A 20,901-nucleotide genomic window follows, 5' to 3' on the forward strand; every position below is an offset into this window, starting at 1 on the left:
GTGCCCGCGCCCCTAGGGATTGTGGCCCACTGGTGTGGGGGCCAGACAGACTCTTTGTCCCAGTATTTTTCAAATATTCCAGAAAAAATCATACTTGATTTTCACAGCGTTCGGAGAACTTTTATTTTCGGGGTACTTTTCTACCGGACGCTAAAACAGAAAACAGAGAAAACTAAACTAAATCTATCATTTTTCTTCTAAGCAACCTAAAGTGAAAGCTTGGAATAGAGGTTTGTGACTCCTCGATTCATCCATCTCATGGTCATCGAAATAAATCCGTCAATGGGGTTGATCAAGTCTCTTGACAAACTTTTTCGAATCGCAAAAGAGAACGAAGAATTTTCGAATAGTCACTAGGTCACCTCAATGGGGATGTGTATCTCCCCAACAAGCAAATCATACTTCATCTTGACACGAGGAATAGGGCATTCAAAGCTCCCGATAATAATCGATGAAGTTTTTTCAATAGCATTGATGCAATGTACTCGATATTGTTTCTTCGGAGAGTGCACTGTTTGCTCATTACCCTTGACATGGAAAGTGACATTCCCTTTGTTGCAATCTATAACAGCCCCTGCGGTGTTTAAAAGGGGTCTTCCGAGGATGACAGCCATGGCATCGTCCTCGGGAATATCCAAGATAACAAAGTCTGTTAAGATAGTGGTGTTAGCAACCACAATAGGCACATCCTCGCAAATGCCGATAGGGAAAGCAGTTGATTTGTCGGCCATTTGCAGAGAGATTTCAGTGGGTGTCAACTTATCCAGTTCAAGTCTACGATAAAGAGAAAGAGGCATAACACTAACACCGGCTCCAAGGTCGCACAACGCAGTTCTAACGTAGTTGCCTTTAATGGAGCAAGGTATAGTGGGCACACCGGGATCACCTAGTTTCTTAGGAGTTCCACCCTTGAAGGTATAATTAGCGAGCATGGTGGAAATCTCAACCTCAGGTATCCTCCTCTTATTAGTCACAATATCTTTCATGTACTTAGCATACGGAGACATCTTGAGCATATCTGTCAGACGCATCTGCAGAAAGACATGTCTGATCATTTCAACGAATCGCTCAAAATCCTCATCATACTTTTTCTTGGATGGTTTGGGAGGAAAAGGCATGGGTTTCTGAACACATGGTTCCCTTTCTTTACCATGCTTCCTAGCAGTGAAGTCATTCTTGTCGTATCTCTAGTTCTTAGGCTGTGGGTTATCAAGATCAACACTAGGTTCAATCTCCACATCCTTATCATTGCTAGGTTGAGCATCTTCATGAACATCACTATTGATATTATCATTAGGCTCATGTTCATCACCAGATTGTGTTTCAGCATCAGAGATAGAGGAATCGTTTGGACTCTCAGGGGTAGCAGCAACAGGGTTGCTAGCGTGCAGGTTCCTATCATCTTTCTTCTTCTTTCTAGGATGACTAGGTGCATCAGTGCTAACTCCTTGAGACTCTTGTTCAACTCTCTTCGGATGACCCTCGGGATACAAAGGTTCCTGGGTCATTCTACCGCCTCTAGTGACGACTCTGATGGAATTGTCATTCAACTCGTTGAGCAAGTCATTCTGAGCTGTAAGTACTTATTCTACCTGAGTAGTAACCATAGAGGCATGCTTACTCAGAAGCTTAAGATCATTGACATTTCTGTCCACACAAGCACTTAAATGACTAAGCATACGAGCATTCTGTTCCAATTCTCTGCTAACATAATCATTGAAACTTTGTTGTTTGGCAACGAAGTTATCAAATTCATCCATGCATAAGCTAGTAGTTTATCAAAAGGAATATCACTCTCATCAAACCTACACAGAGAATTTACTTCTACTATCTGTATCGGGTTATCAAGATCATGGATCTCTTCGATAGGTGGTAGATTTTTGACATCTTCAGATTTAATGCCTTTCTCTCGCATAGACTTCTTGGCTTCTTGCATATCTTTAGGACTGAGGAATAGAATATCTCTTTTCTTTGGAGTTGGCTTAGGAGGTGGTTCTGGAATAGTCCAAGCATTCTCATTGCACAAGATGTTGTTCAACAGAATCTCAGCTTGTTCCACGGTTCGTTCCCTAAAAACACTACCGGCACAACTATCTAGGTGGTCTTTGGAAGCATCGGTAAGTCCATTATAGAAGATATCAAGTATTTCATTCTTCTCAAGAGGGTGATCAAGCAAAGCATTCAGTAGCTGGATGAGCCTCCCCCAAGCTTGTGGGAGACTCTCTTCTTCAGCTTGAGCAAAGTTGTATATTTCCTGCAAGGCAGCTTGCTTCTTATGGGCAGGGAAATATTTTTCACAAAAGTAGTAGACCATATCCTGGGGACTACGCACACAACCAGGAGCAAGAGAAGTGAACCAGGTCTTAGCATCATCCTTTAGCGAGAAAGGAAACTGCTTGAGCATATAGTAGTGGCGGATCTTTTCCTCACTAGTGAATAGGATGGCTATATCGTGCAGTTTGGTAAGATGGGCTACAACCATTTCAGACTCATAACCGTGAAAGGGATCAGATTCGACAAGAGTGATTAACTCAGGGTCGACAGAGAATTCATAATCCTTATCGGTCACAAAGATAGGCGAAGTGGCAAACTTCGGGTCGTATTTCATCCTAGCGTTCGGAGATTTTTCTTTCCACTTGCGCAGAAGTTTCTCAACATCATAACTATCCTTACCCGCAAGAAAATCCTCAGCTATCTCTCCCTCCATAACATAGCGTGTATCAGGCATGTCAGGCAATTCAGGCATAGGAGAGCTAGTTCTAGCAGGCAAAATAGCAGGCTCTACTTCAATAGTATCAGCAGTTTCAGAAGTATCATCACATCTAGCAGCAACTCTAGCAATATGTGCATCAAGGAATGCACCAAGTGGCAAAGCAGTATCAGGCATAGCAGGCATAGTATCAAGCATAGCATCATCAGGCATACTGTCAAGCATAGCATCATCAGGCATAGTATCAAGCATAGCATCATAAGCATCATGGGCAGCAGAAGTAGCATCATCAAGCACAGGCGACATATCAAGATTTCTAGAAGGAGGCGAAGTCGCAAACTTACTCAAAATTGAAGGTGAATCAAGTGCAGAGCTAGATGGCAGTTCCTTACATCTCTCGTAGTGGAAGGTAGGATTTTAGTTCTTGGATCTTTCGAATTCCTCATAGTGATCAGCATACGTCAATCCCAAGTGACTCAGAGAATATAGTTGTGCTTCTCCGGCAACGGCGCCAGAAAAAGCCTTGATGTCCCACAAGCGTATGGGATCGCAGCAGTTTTCGAGGGTAGAGTATTCAACCCAAATTTATTGATTCGCTCGCAAGGGGAAGCTAAACAATATTCTCAAGTATTAGCAGCTGAGTTGTCAATTCAACCACACCTGAAATATTAGTGTCTGCAAGCAAAGTATCAGTAGCAAGGTAGTATGATAGCAACGGCACCAGAAAAGCTTTGACAATCCCTGGCAACGGCGCTAGAAAAAGCCTTGTTGATGGGATGTTAGCGCCAACAAAGTCTTGCAACAAATAACAGCGGAGTAACAAGTAACAACAATAGCAGCAGCAGCAAAGTAACAACAGTAGTGACAGCAGCAAAGTGGCCCAATCCCTCTTGTAGCAAGGGACAATCCTAGGCAAAGTAACGTAGCGAGAACCAGTAGTAAAAGACTCATAGGCAGTGGATCGGTGATGGATGAGTATTACGGATGTGATTCATCATGTAACAGTTATAACACGGAGAGATATGTGGCTAGCTCCCGTTCGTCGATCTAATGTAGGCATGTATTCCGTATGTAGTCATACGAGCTTAGGGAAAAGAACTTGCATGACATCTATTGTCCATCCCTCCCGTGGCAGCGGGGTCCTAATGGAAACTACGAGATATTAAGGTTCTCCTTTTAATAAAGAACCGGACCAACGCATTAACACGCGGTGAATACATGAACTCCTCATACTTTGGTCATCTCCGGGAGTGGTTCCGGCTATTGTCACTCCGGGGTTGCCGGGTCATAACACATAGTAGGTGACTACAACTTGCAAGATAGGATCTAAAACACACATATATTGGCGACAACATAATAGGTTCAGATCTGAAATCATGACACTCAGGCCCTAGTGACAAGCATTAAACATAGCCAAGTAGTAGCAACATCAGTCTAGAACATAGTGGATACTAGGGATCAATCCCCGTCAAGAACTAACTCGATTACATGATAGATCTGATCCAACTCATCACCGTCCAGCAAGCCTACGATGAGATTACTCACGAACGATGAAGAGCATCATGGAATTGTCAATGGAGAAAGGTTGATGATGATGATGGCGATGATTTCCCCTCTCCGGAGCCCGAAACGGACTCCAGATCTGCCCTCCAGATGAAGAACAGGATGTGGCGGCGCCTCCGTATCGCAAAACGCGATGAAACCTTCTCTCTGATTTTTGTGCAGGCGAAACGGAAGATATAGAACTAAGATTGGGGGCGGTGGTGCCACGTGGGCCCCACAAGCCCTCATGGCGCGGCCATAGGGGGTGGCCGCGGCCCAGGGGCTTGTGGCCCACTCACACGCCCCCTCACGTGGGTCTTTGCGCAAGTATTTTTCTTTTATTCCAGAAAAAATCTCCGTGAATTTTCAGGACGTTCCGAGAACTTTCATTTCTGCACAAAAACAACACCATGGCAATTCTGCTGAAAACAGCGTCAGTCCGGGTTAGTTCCATTCAAATCATGCAAATTAGAGTCCAAAACAAGGGCAAAAGAGTTTGGAAAAGTAAATACGACGGAGACGTATCAATGACTCAAATGGAGAACAGGGTGAGCCACTTAGTGGCACTCTAGAACTTTCGCTTCAGTATCTCTCCAACGAAGATTAGAACTCCCCAAAGAGTGTGAACTTCATGATAAAATATGCATCCTCGACTCGCTTGTGGTTAATCATTTTTGTACCTTTACTTTCTTTGTATGTTTGTTGGCTTGCCAATTATATTTTTGCCTACCATACCTTGCCTTGATTGTGCTTGCCATATAGGTTGTTCTCACCTAGTTGCACATCTAGAACTTACTTTATCTGCATTGCCCTAAAATTGGACTTTCGATCCTTTCAATTTGTATCATAGTGAGGCTCTTTGTTAGGGATTAATAGACTAAATATCATGGTTGATAATGGGGATGGGGAACTAAACGCATCACAGGGAGGGGGAACTTCAGGCTCCCCCACCACTTAACAATATGTTGCTCTCGCACCCACCGCTAACTTCACCGTAACGAACTTCACCTCTTTAATGGCGGATTTTAAATCCACTGTGATAAGGGAAGTCTGCTCCGTTGTTAGGGAAGAAGTGGATTCGAAAGTTAGAGCTACATCATTCGCATCTTCCTCATTTGTTCCTAGTGCGGCTCAACATGTGGATGATACAAGAGCGCCTCTTATTCGCCCCAATCCTACCACTACACCTCTCCATAATTATGTGGAGCGTCACTACTTGTGACTACCTATCCAGCATGCGTGTATTAATCATGTCGGGGCTTGACTCCTTTTGAAAGCTAACATGTTTGCTAAGTGGAAACTCGCTATGAATTCTCATATTTGCAGTGCCTCGGTGCAACTATGGTGGGTGATTGTTAGTGGTTTCAATCCAAAGGACCCCTCAAGCCTTACATCAAGGGAGGTTGTTGATGGTCAACTAAATTTCACTGCCCTCGACATGCTTTGTCTTGCAGGCACCAACGAGTATGTCGATTACGTTGCTCTCTTTAAGACTGACAAAGAAAGTTAGGATTGTCTTGAAGAAACGTTTAAAGGTGATGTTAGTGTTCGTAGATCTCGGTTGGCCTTGCTCAACCAACATGACAACTTCTTCATGAGGCATGAGGGAGAGTCCACATAAGAGGTGTTTCGGAGGTTAAAGTCACTTGTGTTTGATTTGAGGAACTTTAGTTGCATATGAGTCGATGACAATTTCATGAGAGGCAAATTTATTGGAGCCATGGTGTTCACACATCACACTATGGTCATGATGATTTGTCAATGTCCTGACTATGACTGGATGACTCCCAATAAAGTTGTGTATACCTTCACCACCCACACTCTATTGGAAACCAAGTCATGATGGTCATTGTTCATGAAACCAAGAATTCTAACCTTGATTTCAAGGGAAATAAGGTGGTTGTGCGAGCTCCAATAGAGGAGGATGAAGAAGAAAATTGTGTTCAATATGAAGAAGATACCACATTCTCATCAAATGACTTTGAAGAAGGTGCGAGCTCCAAGAGAGGATGAGGAAGAAGAAAATTGTGTTGAATATGAAGAAGATACCACGTTCCCAGCAAATGACTTTGAAGAAGACTTGGCCCTCTTTGTCAAGAAATATTGATGCACCATGGCAAACAAGGGGAAGAATCTCAAGGGAACCTTTTCGAGAGAATAAAATACTATAATTATGATATTCAAAGACACTTTGTTGTGTATTGTTCTTACGAGAGATGTGAAGAAAAGTCCGAGGAGCGTGTGCTTAAGAAGAGAAAAATCTCCAAGAAAAGATGAAAGATGGCAAGACGCTTATTCATGAAGAGTATACGCCCGGCGATGATAAGACGATGCCTGGTACGAGGGCGCCCACATGTACCACCCTCTGGTGGCTTCATGACGTCAGTACACGACGACTACTTATAAGGCTCGAGACCCCATTCGCAAATGAAGAGACACATCACAACAAAATACTCAAAACCCTAAAGCAGTATCCACATCCATAGTAGTTGCCATTGCATCTTGATACGTCTCAAACGTATCTATAATTTTTGATGGTTTCACGCTGTTATATTGTCTTCTTTGGTTGTTTTATGTACCTTTTATATCTTTTTTTGGGACTAACTTATTAATTCAGTGCCAAGTTCCCGTTCTTGTTTTTTCCGTGTTTTTGACTCTTTTCAGATCTGATTTTGGAACGGAGTCCAAACGGAAGAAAAACCTTGAAATGATTTTTTTCCCGAACGGAAGAAGACCAGAGGGCCTTTGGGCCAGGCCAGGTGGGCTCGAGGGAGCACACAAGCCCCCACTCCGCCACCAGGGGAGGCGGTGGTGGGCAGGCTTGTGGCCTCCCTGGTCGCCCCCTGACCTAGGTCTTTGGCCTATAAATTCCCAAATATTCCGCAAAAAAATCAGGGGAGCCTCGAAAATACTTTTCCGCCGCCGCAAGCTTCCGTTTCCGTGAGATCTCATCTGGAGACCCTTCCCGGCACCCTATCGGAGGGGACTTTGGAGTTAGAGGGCCTCTTCATCATCATCATCGCCCCTCCAATGACTCGTGAGTAGTTCACTTCAGACCTACGGGTCCGTAGTTAGTAGCTAGATGGCTTCTTCTCTCTCTTGGATCTTCAATACAAAGTTCTCCATGATCTTCATGGAGATCTATCCGATGTAATCTTGTTTGGCGGTGTGTTTGTCGAGATCCGATGAATTGTGGATTTGTGATCAGATTATCTATGATATATATTTGAGTCTTTGTTGATTTCTTATATGCATGATTTGATATCCTTGTAAGTCCCTCCGAGTCTTGGGTTTTGTTTGGCCAACTAGATCTATGATTCTTGCAATGGGAGAAGTGCTTGGTTTTGGGTTCTGCCATGTGGTGACCTTTCCCAGTGATAGTAGGGGCAGCAAGGCACACATCAAGTAGTTGCCATCAAGGGTAAAAGAGATGGGGGTTTTATAATTGGTTTGAGATTATCCCTCTACATCATGTCATCTTGCTTAAGGCATTACTCTGTTCTTTTGGACTTAATACATTAGATGCATGCTGGATAGCGGTCGACGTGTGGAGTAATAGTAGTAGATGCAGACAATATCAGTCTACTTGTTTTGGACGTGATGCCTATAGAAATAATCATTGCATATATATCGTCACGACTTTGCGCGGTTCTATCAATTGCTCGACAGTAATTTGTTCACCCACCGCCTACTTGCTTTCATGAGAGAAGCCACTAGTAAACACTACGGCCCCCGGGTCTATTCACATCCATCGTTTACATCCCCGCTTTTACTTTGCTTTGTTACTTTGTTGCTTTCAGTTCTCACTTGGCAAACAATCTATCAGGGATTGACAACCCCTTCATAGCGTTGGGAGCAAGCTTTTGTGTTTGTGCAGGATCTTGAGATACTCCTCCACCGGATTGATATCTTGGTTCTCAAACTGAGGGAAATACTTACCACCGCTACGCTACATCACCCTTTCCGCTTCGAGGGAACACCAACGCAAGGCTCCAAGGCCACAGAGGAAATCCTTTGCATACTTGCCTAGGAAGTCCCTTAAGGCGTAGCCGCAGCATAAAGATCAAGCCAAGTATTCTCCCGTCGACGTGCCTATTTCTGGCGCCACTGCCAGGGATACACAGCAAACATCAGAAGTATTTCTGGCGCCGTTGGAAGGTCTTTTGTTGCAGTAGTAGAAGTATTTCTCGCGCCGTTGCCGGGGAGGAGAAATCAAGATCTATCCAAGTAGGTCTCAGAAACTCTTCTCTTGCATTTACTTTTGTTGCCAGTTGCCTCTCGTTTTCCTCTCCCCCACTTCACATTTTCCGTTTTCATTTGCCTTTCTCCTTCGCCGTTTTTTTGCCTTTTTGTTGTTTTCTTTTGCCCGTTTCACTCTCTCTTCCTGCTCGTTTGTGTGTGAGATAGTCAATCAATGGCTAGACCCACCACTCCAATCGACACCCCTGAAAATGAAGTTCTCAATTTCAGGCAGAATGAGGAAGAAAATTTGAAGGACGCTTGGTACAGGATTTGCAATGCTCAAAGTAGATCTACTCGTAAGCAATACACTACCGTCCTCCTTCGCAGTTTCTATGTTGGAATTTCTCCTTGGAATAGGTATATCCTTGATACCATTGTAGGCGGGAACTTTTTGGGGAGCCATACTGTTGACTCCTATAGAGCTATCATGATTTTTTTAGGCTCACCCCCACTCATGGTTAATGGAACTATCTTGACCTTGGAACACGTGATGCAAAGGCTTGACGCTATTGAAAACAAAATTGCCACAGTTGAACTTATTGAGGGTTTGGATAGAAAGATCCACAATCAAATTACTCAGTACGGATCCAAAGTGGAAACTTTTTGAAAAATTTAAAGGAGAAGGAACTTATAGTTAATGATTCTTCTAGAATTGGCAAATTAGAAGATGTCATAACCAACTTGGGTTCCGCTTTTGCCGCTGTGCAAAATACTCCAAATCTTACTCTCAAAAAGACCGTCAAGCCTGTTTTTGTTCCTAAAGCTAGTGGTGAGTCATCTAATAAAGACGAAAACCTTAAGATGATAAATGATCACACTACCTATGGTTCGAGCACCAAAGATGACTATACGTGATTTCATCACCTTTCGCCTAGCTAAGGGCGTTAAACAAAAGCGCTTGTTGGGAGGCAACCCAACGAATCTATCCTTTTTCTTTTTGTTTTGTGTTTTCCACACTTTCATAATTCTGTTATGATTGTGTTTTTTGTGTCTCTTTTTGCGTTTGTGCCAAGCAAAACCGTTATGATTAGTCTTGGGGATGATCGTTTGGTCATGCTGGAAAAGACAGAAACTTTCTGCTCACGAAAAGAATTTTCATTTTTTTGTAAGAGATTTTGAGTTGATTCATTTTTCTGCTGATTGCTACGCAAATTCTTCAAACTGTCGTAATTTTTTAGAATTTTTGAAGTACCAGAGGTATACGAAATATACAGATTGGTACAGACTGGTCTGCTGTTAACAGATTCTGTTTTTGTTGTCTTGGTTGCTTATTTTGATGAAACTATGGATAGTATCGGGGGGTATTAGCCATGGAAGATTGAAAGTACAGTAACTCAACATCAGCACAAGTAGAATTTAAGTTTGCTACGGTACCTAAGGAATTGGTGGTTTGCTTTCTTGTACTAATGTTATCATGAGTTTCTGTTTAAGTTTCGTGTTGTGAAGTTTTCAAGTTTTGGGTGAAGTTCTTATGGACAAAAAGATAAAGAGTGGCAAGAGCTCAAGATTGGGGATGCCCAAGGCACCCCAAGAGATTCAAGGATGTCGTAAAAGCCTAAGCTTGGGGATGCCCCGGGAAGGCATCCCCTCTCTCGTCTTCAATCCATCGGTAACGTTACTTGGGGCTATATTTTTATTCAGCACATGTTATGTGTTTTTGCTTGGAGTGTCTTGTATCGTAGGAGTCTTTTATTTTTTTTGTGTCACAATCATCCTTGCTGCACACCTAGAGAGAGATACATGCACACACCGTGATTTTGTCGAGCTTCACTTATATCTTTTGATAGACAATTCAGCTCACATGTGCTTCACTTATATCTTTTGAGCTAGATACTTTTGCTTTATGTTCTTCACTTATATCTTTTAGAGCACAGCGGTGCGTGGCTTGGTAGTTGATCTATGCTTTGAAAGTAGCCTCAAAAGGGGTAGTTATCCAAAGGGATACAAAAACTTCCACCTTCATGTGCATTGAATAGTTAGAGAAGTTTGATTCATCTCAATTAGTTTTGAGTTGTGGTTATGGTAATATTGAAGTCATGCTAGTAGGGTGTTGTGGATCTAGAAATACTTGTGTTGAAGTTAGTGATTCCCGTAGCATGCACGTATGGTGAACCGCTATGTGATGAAATCTGAGCATGATTAGTATATTGATTGTCATCCTTTGCGTGGCGGTCGGGATCGCGCAATGGTTTCTACCTACCAACCCTTCCCCTAGGAGTATGCGTTGAATGCTTTGTTTCGATTACTAATAAAACTTTTGCAACAAGTATATGAGTTCTTCATGACTAATGTAGAGTCCATGGTTTAGATGCACTTTCACCTTCCACCACCACTATCTTCTTAGTGCCGTGCAACTTTCGCCGGTGCACAAAACCCACCATTAGCCTCCCTCAAAACAGCCACCATACCTACCTATTATGGCTTTTTCAAAGTCATTCCGAGATATATTGCCATGCAACTACCACCATGACATGTGCCACCATGTCTACTTTGCCTTTGCACGATCGTAAGATAGCTAGCATGATGTTTCCATTGATGTCTATGCCATGCTAGATCATTGCCACGGTACACTACCGAAGGCATTCCATATAGAGTCATAGTTGCTCTAAGTTTTGAGTTGAAAGTGTGATGATCATCATTAATGTAGCATTGTCCCATGTGAGGAAATAAAAGAGGCCAAAGAAGCCCATAAAAAAAACAGGCCAAATAGCCCACCAAAAAATGAGAGAAAAAGAGAGAAGGGACAACGCTACCACTTTTTCCACACTTGTGCATATTAAGCACCATGATCTTCATGATTGAGAGTCTCTCGTTTCGTCACCACCATATAGCTAGTGGGAAATTTTCATTATATAACTTGGCTTGTATATTCCTATGATAGGCTTCCTCAAAATTGCCTTAGGTCTTCGTGAGCAAGCAAGTTGGATGCACACCCACTAGTTTTCTTTAAGAGCTTTCACATACTCATAGCTCTAGTGCATCAATTGTATGGCAATCCCTACTCATTCACATTGATATCTATTGATGAGCATCTCCGCAACTTATTGATATGCCTAGTTAATGTGACTATCTTCTCCTTTTTGTCTTGCAACCTCCACTACATTCCACACCATCTATAGTGCTATAACCATGGCTCACGCTCATGTATTGCATGAGAGTTGAAAAGGTTTGAGAAAGTAAAGGTGTGAAACAATTACTTGGCCAATACCGGGGTTGTGCATGATTTAAATTCGTTGTGCAATGATGATAGAGCATAGCGAGACTATATGCTTTTGTAGGGATAACTTTCTTTTGGCCTTGTTGTTTTGAAAGTTCATGATTACTTTGCTAGTTTACTTGAATTAATATTGTTTCCACGTCAATAGCAAACTATTGTTTTGAATCTAATGGATCTGAACATTCACGTCACATAAGAGGAATTACAAAGGACACCTATGCTAGGTAGCATGAAAGCATCAAAAATTCATTCTTACCACTTCCCTACTCAAGGACGAGCAGGAGTTAAGATTGGGGATGCTTGGTACATCTCAAACGTATCTATAATTTGTGATGGTTTCACGCTGTTATCTTCTCTTCTTTGGTTGTTTTATGTACCTTTTATATCTTTTTTGGGACTAACTTATTAATTCAGTGCCAAGTGCCAGTTCCTGTTTTTTCCGTGTTTTTGACTCTTTTCAGATCTGATTTTGGAACGGAGTCCAAACGGAAGCAAAACCCCGAAATGATTTTTTCCCGAACGGAATAAGACCAGAGGGCCTTTGGGCCAGGCCAGGTGGGCTCTAGGGAGCCCACAAGCCCCCACTCCGCCACCAAGGGTGAGGCGGCGGTGGGCAGGCTTGTGGCCTCCCTGGCCGCCCCTGACCTAGGTCTTTGGCCTATAAATTCCCAAATAATCCGCAAAAAATCAGGGGAGCCTCGAAAATACTTTTTCGCCGCCACAAGCTTCCGTTTCCGCGAGATCTCATCTGAAGACCCTTCCCGGCACCCTGTCGGAGGGGACTTTGGAGTTGGAGGGCCTCTTCATCATCATCATCGCCCCTCCAATGACTCGTGAGTAGTTCACTTCAGACCTACGGGTCCGTAGTTAGTAGCTAGATGGATTCTTCTCTCTCTTGGATCTTCAATACAAAGTTCTCCATGATCTTCATGGAGATCTATCCGATGTAATCTTCTTTGGCGGTGTGTTTGTCGAGATCCGATGAATTGTGGATTTGTGATCAGATTATCTATGATATATATTTGAGTCTTTGCTGATTTCTTATATGCATGATTTGATATCCTTGTAAGTCTCTCCGAGTCTTGGGTTTTGTTTGGCCAACTAGATCTATGATTATTGCAATGGGAGAAGTGCTTGGTTTTGGGTTCTGCCATGTGGTGACCTTTCCCAGTGATAGTAGGGGCAGCAAGGCACACATCAAGTAGTTGCCATCAAGGGTAAAAAGATGGGGTTTTTATCATTGGTTTGAGATTATCCCTCTACATCATGTCATCTTGCTTAAGGCGTTACTCTGTTCTTTTGGACTTAATACACTAGATGCATGCTCGATAGCGGTCGACGTGTGGACTAATAGTAGTAGATGCAGACAGTATCGGTCTACTTGTTCTGGACGTGATGCCTATAGAAATAATCATTGCATAGATATCGTCATGACTTTGCGCGGTTCCATCAATTGCTCGACAGTAATTTGTTCACCCACCGTCTACTTGCTTTCATGAGAGAAGCCACTAGTAAACACTACGACCCCCGGGTCTATTCACATCCATCGTTTACATCTCCGCTTTTACTTTGCTTTGTTACTTTATTGCTTTCAGTTCTCACTTGGCAAACAATCTATAAGGGATTGACAACCCCTTCATAGCGTTGGGAGCAAGCTTTTGTGTTTGTGCAGGATCTTGAGATACTCCTCCACCGGATTGATACCTTGGTTGTCAAACTGAGGGAAATACTTACCACCGCTACGCTACATCACCCTTTCCGCTTCGAGGGAACACCAACACAAGGCTCCAAGGCCACGGGGGAAATCCTTTGCATACTTGCCTAGGAAGTCCCTTAAGGCGTAGCCGCAACAGAAAGATCAACCCATGTATTCTCCCGTCGACGTGCCTATTTCTGGCGCCATTGCTAGGGATACACAACAAACATCAGAAGTATTTCTGGCGTCGTTGGAAGGTCTTTTGTTGCAGTAGCACATCTCCATCTCCATCCCTTCTCTATAGCCATCACTAGTAATCATGATACATACAACAACGTGTAAGACTATTATCATGAACCATTCATCTTCATGCTCGATCTGCAATGTCTTTCATCTTTGATTTATGTGTGATGTGTGAGTAGTCCACTCTGGCTATGGGTTGATGCATAGCCTTGCAGCCCCTATGTATTTATACATGGGAATGTTGGTTTTGACTTCATCACAACATATTTGTCCCTTGTATCCTTCTCTTTCTTAGGTTCTACACGTACCCGGGATCCCTGAGATTGAACGAGGAGGAGGTAAAGTACAGGGATGCATGGAAGACTGTGTCGAAAGTCGATATTAGTAAGGATGAGTATGTTAGGTGAAAGCAATTCCATGGGGAAATGTGAGGTGTAATCATTAAAGGCTCAGTTTGTCCGTCTAGAGAAATCCTTCATAATCGAGGTAGCCTCACACGATGGTAAGGGCCTATGGCTGGGCAACAAAATCACGGCGCAAATCGTTGATCAATTGTGAGGTTATTAAGACGCACCCCCACAACATGCACATTGACAACACATAGTGACAATATCTACCAGGACCGTGTTGAATATATAGATGTAATTTCAAGTGTAAGTACAAAGTTTCAAGTAATATCTTAGCCCTTTAATATGTTACTTTAATTTTTTCTCCGTTAAAACCATGCAATTTTTTGTCTGGGAAACTATAACTCTTTATGGCGATAAAAGCTTGCAAGACTCATCTGTCGCATTAGCATTCTTCTCGTTGGTTCGATATCCAGGGTCATATATGGGGAAAAAGAGAGGGATTATCAAAAGGCATAAGTGCAGCAGTAGTGATCTTTCGCGTAAATGATGGAAGGTTTATGAGTGTTAGTGCATTGGTGGTGAAAGGGATACATCACCGAGAATATGTAGAAATCGTCGCTTGTCGAGAAGTTGAAAGTTTGTGGCATGATCCCGTGTAGAACTGATGTAGTATCATCAAACAATGCTCCTATGATGTGTATCATACCCGAAGGAACCAGGGCAAAATGTTATGCTGATAAGTGAAATTAGACGTCTGCTTCCATCGTGATATCGAGAGGCAAAATGTTGATGTCCATAATATTCCAAAGAACTCCTTAGAACTGTAGGTAGGTTGGTATGTTTGTTTCCCTCCCCTCCCCCGACCCGCGCCGCCCCCGCGGCGGCCAGGCCGTGCCCCCCGCATCCCGCCTCCTCACCCCCTTCCCTCCTCCCTCCCGCGCATGCCGGTGTGCCGTGTCGGCCCTTGGTCGGGTGGCCCGGATGGCGGCGGGTCCGGCCCTTCCCCTCCTGGCTCGGGTGGCGCGGGGCAGCCCGTGGCCTGGTGATGCTCCTCGGCGACAGTGGCCTGGCGCGGAGATGGGGCTTCCCTCGGTGCAGCGTGGGTGGTCTTGGTGGTGGTGGTGCTGTCGTTGGTGGCTGGGCAACGTTGGTGGCGCTTCGACCAAGCAGGCCTAGATCTAGGCCCCTAGGGCCTGATCTGGGTTAGGTCGGGCCTGCCTCGTCGCCTTCTGTTGGTCTGTGGCGCGGCTTGCAGCGGGGACGACAGCGTTGATGCCACACCGCTACATCGTGGCGATGGGAGCTTCACGGGCTTGTCCATGCCCGACTGAGCTTTTGGGCTGCATGAGGACAGCGGCGGCGGCAACCTACATGCAGCAACACGACGACAAAGACTTTACGAGCCCTGGGGCTATGCCGGGGCTCGGTCGGGACTTGGGTGTAACGCCCAAGATGCGATCCTATCCTTAATTTGGCACGAGGGCCTCGTCAGGGATAGAAGCGCATCTTGTCGTTTCGCAAGAATGGATATCGTTACAAGTACATGTACTGAAAACATGAGATATATGGAATTGGCTTACACTCGCCACAAGCTACATCAGAGTCACATCAGTACAATACATAAATATCATGAAGAAGAGCAGGGTCCGACTACAGACGAAAACAAACGAGAAAAGAAAACAACGTCAATCCTTGCTATCCTAGGCTGCTGGCCTGGAACCCATCCTAGATCGATGAAGAAGAAGAAGAAGAAGCAACTGCAAATGAACAATCAACGCGCTCGCATCAAGTAACCTTTACCTGTACCTGCAACTGGTGTTGTAGTAATCTATGAGCCACACGGGACTCACCAATCTCATTTCCAAAGGTATCAAGACTAGCAAAGCTTAATAGGTGAGGTATGGTTAAGTGATGAGGCTGCATCAAGCGACTAAGCAGTGTATGAGGTGGCTAACTTACGAGTACAAGAATAAAGAGGGGGATGATCTAAGCACAACGGACGTGAAGTACTGATGATCAAATGAATGATCCTGAACACCTACTTATGTCAGACATAACCCCACCGTGTACTCGATCGAAGAAGGAGCTCACGAAAGAGACAGTCACGGTTATGCACCCAGTTGGCAAGTTTTTAATTAAGTTAACTTCAAGTTATCTAGAACCAGTGTTAAACAAAGTTTCCACGTTATCACATAACCGCGGGCACGGCTTTCCGAAAGATTTAACCCTGCACGGGTGCTCCAACTAGTCCATCGCAAATTACCACAAGCCACATAGAAATCCTCGATCACGAAACTCGCGATCTCGTCGGATTCCTTAGTGGAAAACCTCAACTCTGAGATTACCCAAAGCATCACCGGAATCCCGATGCACAAGATATCTCGTAAAAGGTAAAACTAATCCAGCAAGGCCGCCCGACGTGTCGACAGTCCTGATAGGAGCCGCGTATCTCGTTCTCAGGACACGACGGATAAGCTACGCGTACGGTGGCCTGATAGAAATCACCCAAGTTGCCCTGGATTGGCCCCGCACAGTGCTGTGGGTTGGACCAACACTCATGAGGAGCACTGGCCCGGGGGTTGATTAATTACTCCGCGGGTGCCGGCGGGTCCCTATGCATGTTTATTAGTTATTAGGCAAATGTAGTACCAAAGTTGGGCCTTGCAAGACCAGTTTTAATCTAAGACGAATTATCAAGGGGGTCCCCATAACAACCCCGATCGTGTTAGGAGCACTCAATTATGGAACATAACACCGGTAGCCGAAACTAAGGAGGCAAAGGTGGAACAAAACACCAAGCTAGAAAGGTCGAGCCTTCCACCTTTTACCAAGTATATAGGTGCATTTAATTAAATAACATTTAATAGGGTGATATAACAAGGAACCCATGTTATCACATGGAAGCAACTGCACCTGCAACTAGCAACACTAACACATGGTTAAGCAAGCGGTATCATAGCCAATCAGTGGTTTGCTAGGTTGTGAACAGGTTGAAGGTTTTCATGGCATTGTTGAGAGGCTGAGATTTAACATGTGGTAGGCAATGAGACATAGCGACATAAACGATAATACTAGCATGGCAATGATAGTAATGGTATCTGGGGAATGGTCATCTTGCCTAAGATCCCACTTGCAAGAAGAATGCCTCCGTGAAGCAGACAAACCGATGTAGTCGAACGGGTCCTCACTTTCCGACACGCTTGCGGAACTCTATCACGACGGGGGAAACCGGAAACAAGCATCAACACACGATATTCACCACATGATGCACAACACATATGATGCATGAACGGTTGAAAATATGCAAGACATGGCATGGCAATTCACGACAAACAAACACTACACATTAAGTGAAGTTCAATATGCAACAAGTTGCATATGACAAAACTCCACATACGAATTATTTAGTTCTATCCCGATTATGTACATGGCAGTATTAAATGTGTTTAAACATGGCAAGACTTGAAGCGTAATTAAGCTACCTATCTAGGCATTTTAAATGAGGTCGGAAATGACATATAGCACCTCCGAGATGACCTCATACGTTAATTTATAATTCTGTCCAGATCTGAACTAACACGTTTAAATGTTTGTTAAACATAAAAATAAATAGGTTCACGTGATTCTAAGCGTCATTCCAATCAATTTACACATAGAGAACATCTCCAACGGAGCTACGGTTCAAAAGATACGAACACCGCAAGATATGATGGCATCAATGCAATATGTGTGCAAATGGTACCCACAACATTTCAAAACACACAACCAGCAAGATAATATGAAACTACACAAGGTTCTAAGCAAGTTTCATATAGGACACAATCAAAACGGAGCAACGGTTCAACAACTACGAGCTAAACAAGAAATCACTACAATCTGCCAAAATCAGCCACATAGCATTTTCTACACCCCACAACTACGAGCTACACAAATCCAATATACTCAACCAAGGCATGAGACGATAGAGGGCAAGATGCACTACCACATGCAACTTATAACACCTAGCATGGAAGCATGGATCACTGGGAAAAGAAGTCACAACATGGTTGCTCACAAGCAGTTTCAGACTTAGTGAAAATACCAGTCTATGACAGTGCAGTTTTCGATCTGAGGCATATTGATAGCAGCAAAACCATAAGCTACAGGACTCCAAATGGCATGAAAATTCACAGCATGCTAGATAATCTTAAGGACTACAATTAACTCCATTGCACCAACCTCAAAAGAGCTATAGATCACCAGATAAACTCATGTAACGACAGCAACAAAATATAACATATTTTAGACTTAGAAATATTTCAGCATCTCCAAATGAGCACTATTTCCTAGCAAGTTGAGAACAAGCAAACCACACCTAAACATGGATTTCTATTGCAACCAAAATTACCACAGGCTAGCCTACACATCTAAGGGAATATCTCTAGTTGGCAACTCCTCCATATCATGCACGGATTAAATCACACAAAATAAACAAAAGGGCAACATGGCAAAATATCACGCGCACTAACTTGCTCAAAAGCTAAAACTAAATACATAGTTAAATTCTATGGATTTTTCTACCGTGAAAACATATATAACATGTGGGGTTGCAACACAAAAATATCGCCACACGAATATACGAGATTATGTCCTAAACGCGGTATAACAAACTAGCGTCGGAATCCTACATGCAAAAAATACCAACAACCACTCTAAAATACATGGCAAAGGGTCCCTAAAAGCATGAGAATTTTATCTACGGACTTTGAGCAAACCGGACACACACGAAAATAAATACGGGGCAATCCCCTATTGGGACAACACACAAAACTAGGTATATGGCAAGTCAAATCATTTCAAGCATGCATGCAAGTTGCAAATTATGAATCTACGCAAAAAAAACTACAGAAGTTACATATACAACTCGCTCCGATCCGACATACAGATTAAAAACTACGGACGTTTTAATATCTAGCATATTTCCTGAAGTTATTAAATCGAATTCCTAAGAAAAAAATAACTGACAGGCCGAATTGCCTAACGGGCCTAAACAGGCAGTGGTGCAATATACTTAGATTCCGCTCGGGGCGCAACATAGGAGGCCTGGGGGGAATCTCACCTGGTGGCCAACGGGCCGGCTGGGATACTCGGCCGGGGCGATGAGGTGGGCCGCAGTCAGGGCGGCTGGCGGTGGCCGGCTCGGGGCTGGCCTAGGCCTAGGGCGCTCGTGAGCCGGCGCAGAAGGAGGCCGACCTAGCAAGCGGGGCGGCCCAAGCGGCGTTGGAGCGGGGCGCCGGCTCGGTCGCATTGGTCAACGCACGCAGGAACCTGACGGCGGCGCTGCATGAGGAGGCTCCGGACGGCGAGGACGGGGCCGAGGCAACTCATGGCGACGACGGGGTGCTCCTCCTGGCCCGGATCTGGCCAGATCCGACTGGTGCTGGAATAAGGCGGTGACAGGAGGGGCCGGACTATGCGGCGGCTCAAGGTGTCATCGGCCATGGCGAGGCAGCGAGGCGACGGGTGTGGACGCCGGTAAAGCTCCAGCGGAGGGGAGGCTGCAGCGGTCGGCAGGAGGCGGCAGCAGGGCGGATCCCCGGTGGCTGATGGCGGCAGAGGGTGGCGGCGCACACGGGGCGAGCGCGCTCGGGAGCAGAGGAGGTGCGGGAGTACGGGCGAGGCGGCGGCGGAGCTTCGGGCCCGGGCGGGCCAACCGTGGGCCTGGCGGGTGATGTCTACTACGCAACCTTCTCCTTGTAGACGTTGTTGGGCCTCCAAGTGCAGAGGTTTGTAGGACAGTAGCAATTTTCCCTCAAGTGGGTGACCTAAGGTTTATCAATCCGTGGGAGGCGTAGGATGAAGATGGTCTCTCTCAAGCAACCCTGCAACCAAATAACAAAGAGTCTCTTGTGTCCCCAACACACCCAATACAATGGTAAATTGTATAGGTGCACTAGTTCGGCGAAGAGATGGTGATACAAGTGCAATATGGATGGTAGATATAGGTTTTTGTAATCTGAAATTACAAAAACAGCAAGGTAACTAGTAACAAAAGTGAGCACGAACGGTATTGCAATGCGTGGAAACAAGGCCTAGGGTTCATACTTTCACTAGTGAAGTTCTCTCAATAATGATAACATAATTGTGATCATATAAGTAGCCCTCAACATGCAACAAAGAGTCACTCCAAAGTCACTAATAGCGGGGAACAAACGAAGAGATTATTGTCGGGTACGAAACCACCACAAAGTTATTCTTTCTGATCGATCTATTCAAGAGTCCATAGTAAAATAACACGAACCTATTCTTTCCGTTCGATCCATCATAGAGTTCATACTGGAATAACACCTTAAGATACATATCAACCAAGACCCTAATGTCACCTAGATACTCCATTGTCACCTCAAGTATCCGTGGGCATGATTATACGATATGCATCAATAATCTCAGAATCATCTATTCAACCAACACATAGAACTTCAAAGAGTGCCCCAAAGTTTCTATCGGAGAGTCAAAACGTGTGCCAACCCCTATGCATAGGTTCCCAATGTCACGAACCCGCAAGTTCATCACTAAAACATACATCGAATACTCACATGAATCAAACGTGTGCCAACCCATATGCATAGGTTCCCAATGTCACAAACCAGCAAGTTGATCACAGCAGATAGACACGTGCAAGACATACATCAAGTGTTCTCAAAGACTCAATCCGATAAGATAACTCCAAAGGGGAAACTCAATTCATTACAAGAGGGAGAGGGGGAAGAACATCATAAGATCCAACTATAATAGCAAAGCCCACGGTACATCGAGATCAAGACATCTCTAGAACACGAGAGAGAGAGATCAAACACATAACTACTGGTACATACCCTCAGCCCCGAGGGAGAACTACTCCCTCCTTGTCATTGAGATCGTC

At 44.3% G+C, this 20,901-nt stretch overlaps 1 protein-coding gene across 1 annotated transcript in view; it reads right to left on the bottom strand.

Annotated features, from left to right (window-relative positions):
- LOC123441809 overlaps positions 1-19,481 on the bottom strand; it is a 39,557-nt gene extending 20,076 nt beyond the window's left edge. The window contains exon 1 of the mRNA XM_045118031.1: positions 19,308-19,481. Coding sequence (XP_044973966.1) covers positions 19,308-19,481 — 174 coding nt within the window. The remainder of the gene's footprint in view (positions 1-19,307) is intronic.
- Between the last annotated feature and the right edge of the window lie 1,420 nt (positions 19,482-20,901).

The sequence above is a fragment of the Hordeum vulgare genome, chromosome 3H (assembly GCF_904849725.1).
Source record: "Hordeum vulgare subsp. vulgare chromosome 3H, MorexV3_pseudomolecules_assembly, whole genome shotgun sequence".
Lineage (NCBI taxonomy): Eukaryota > Viridiplantae > Streptophyta > Magnoliopsida > Poales > Poaceae > Hordeum > Hordeum vulgare.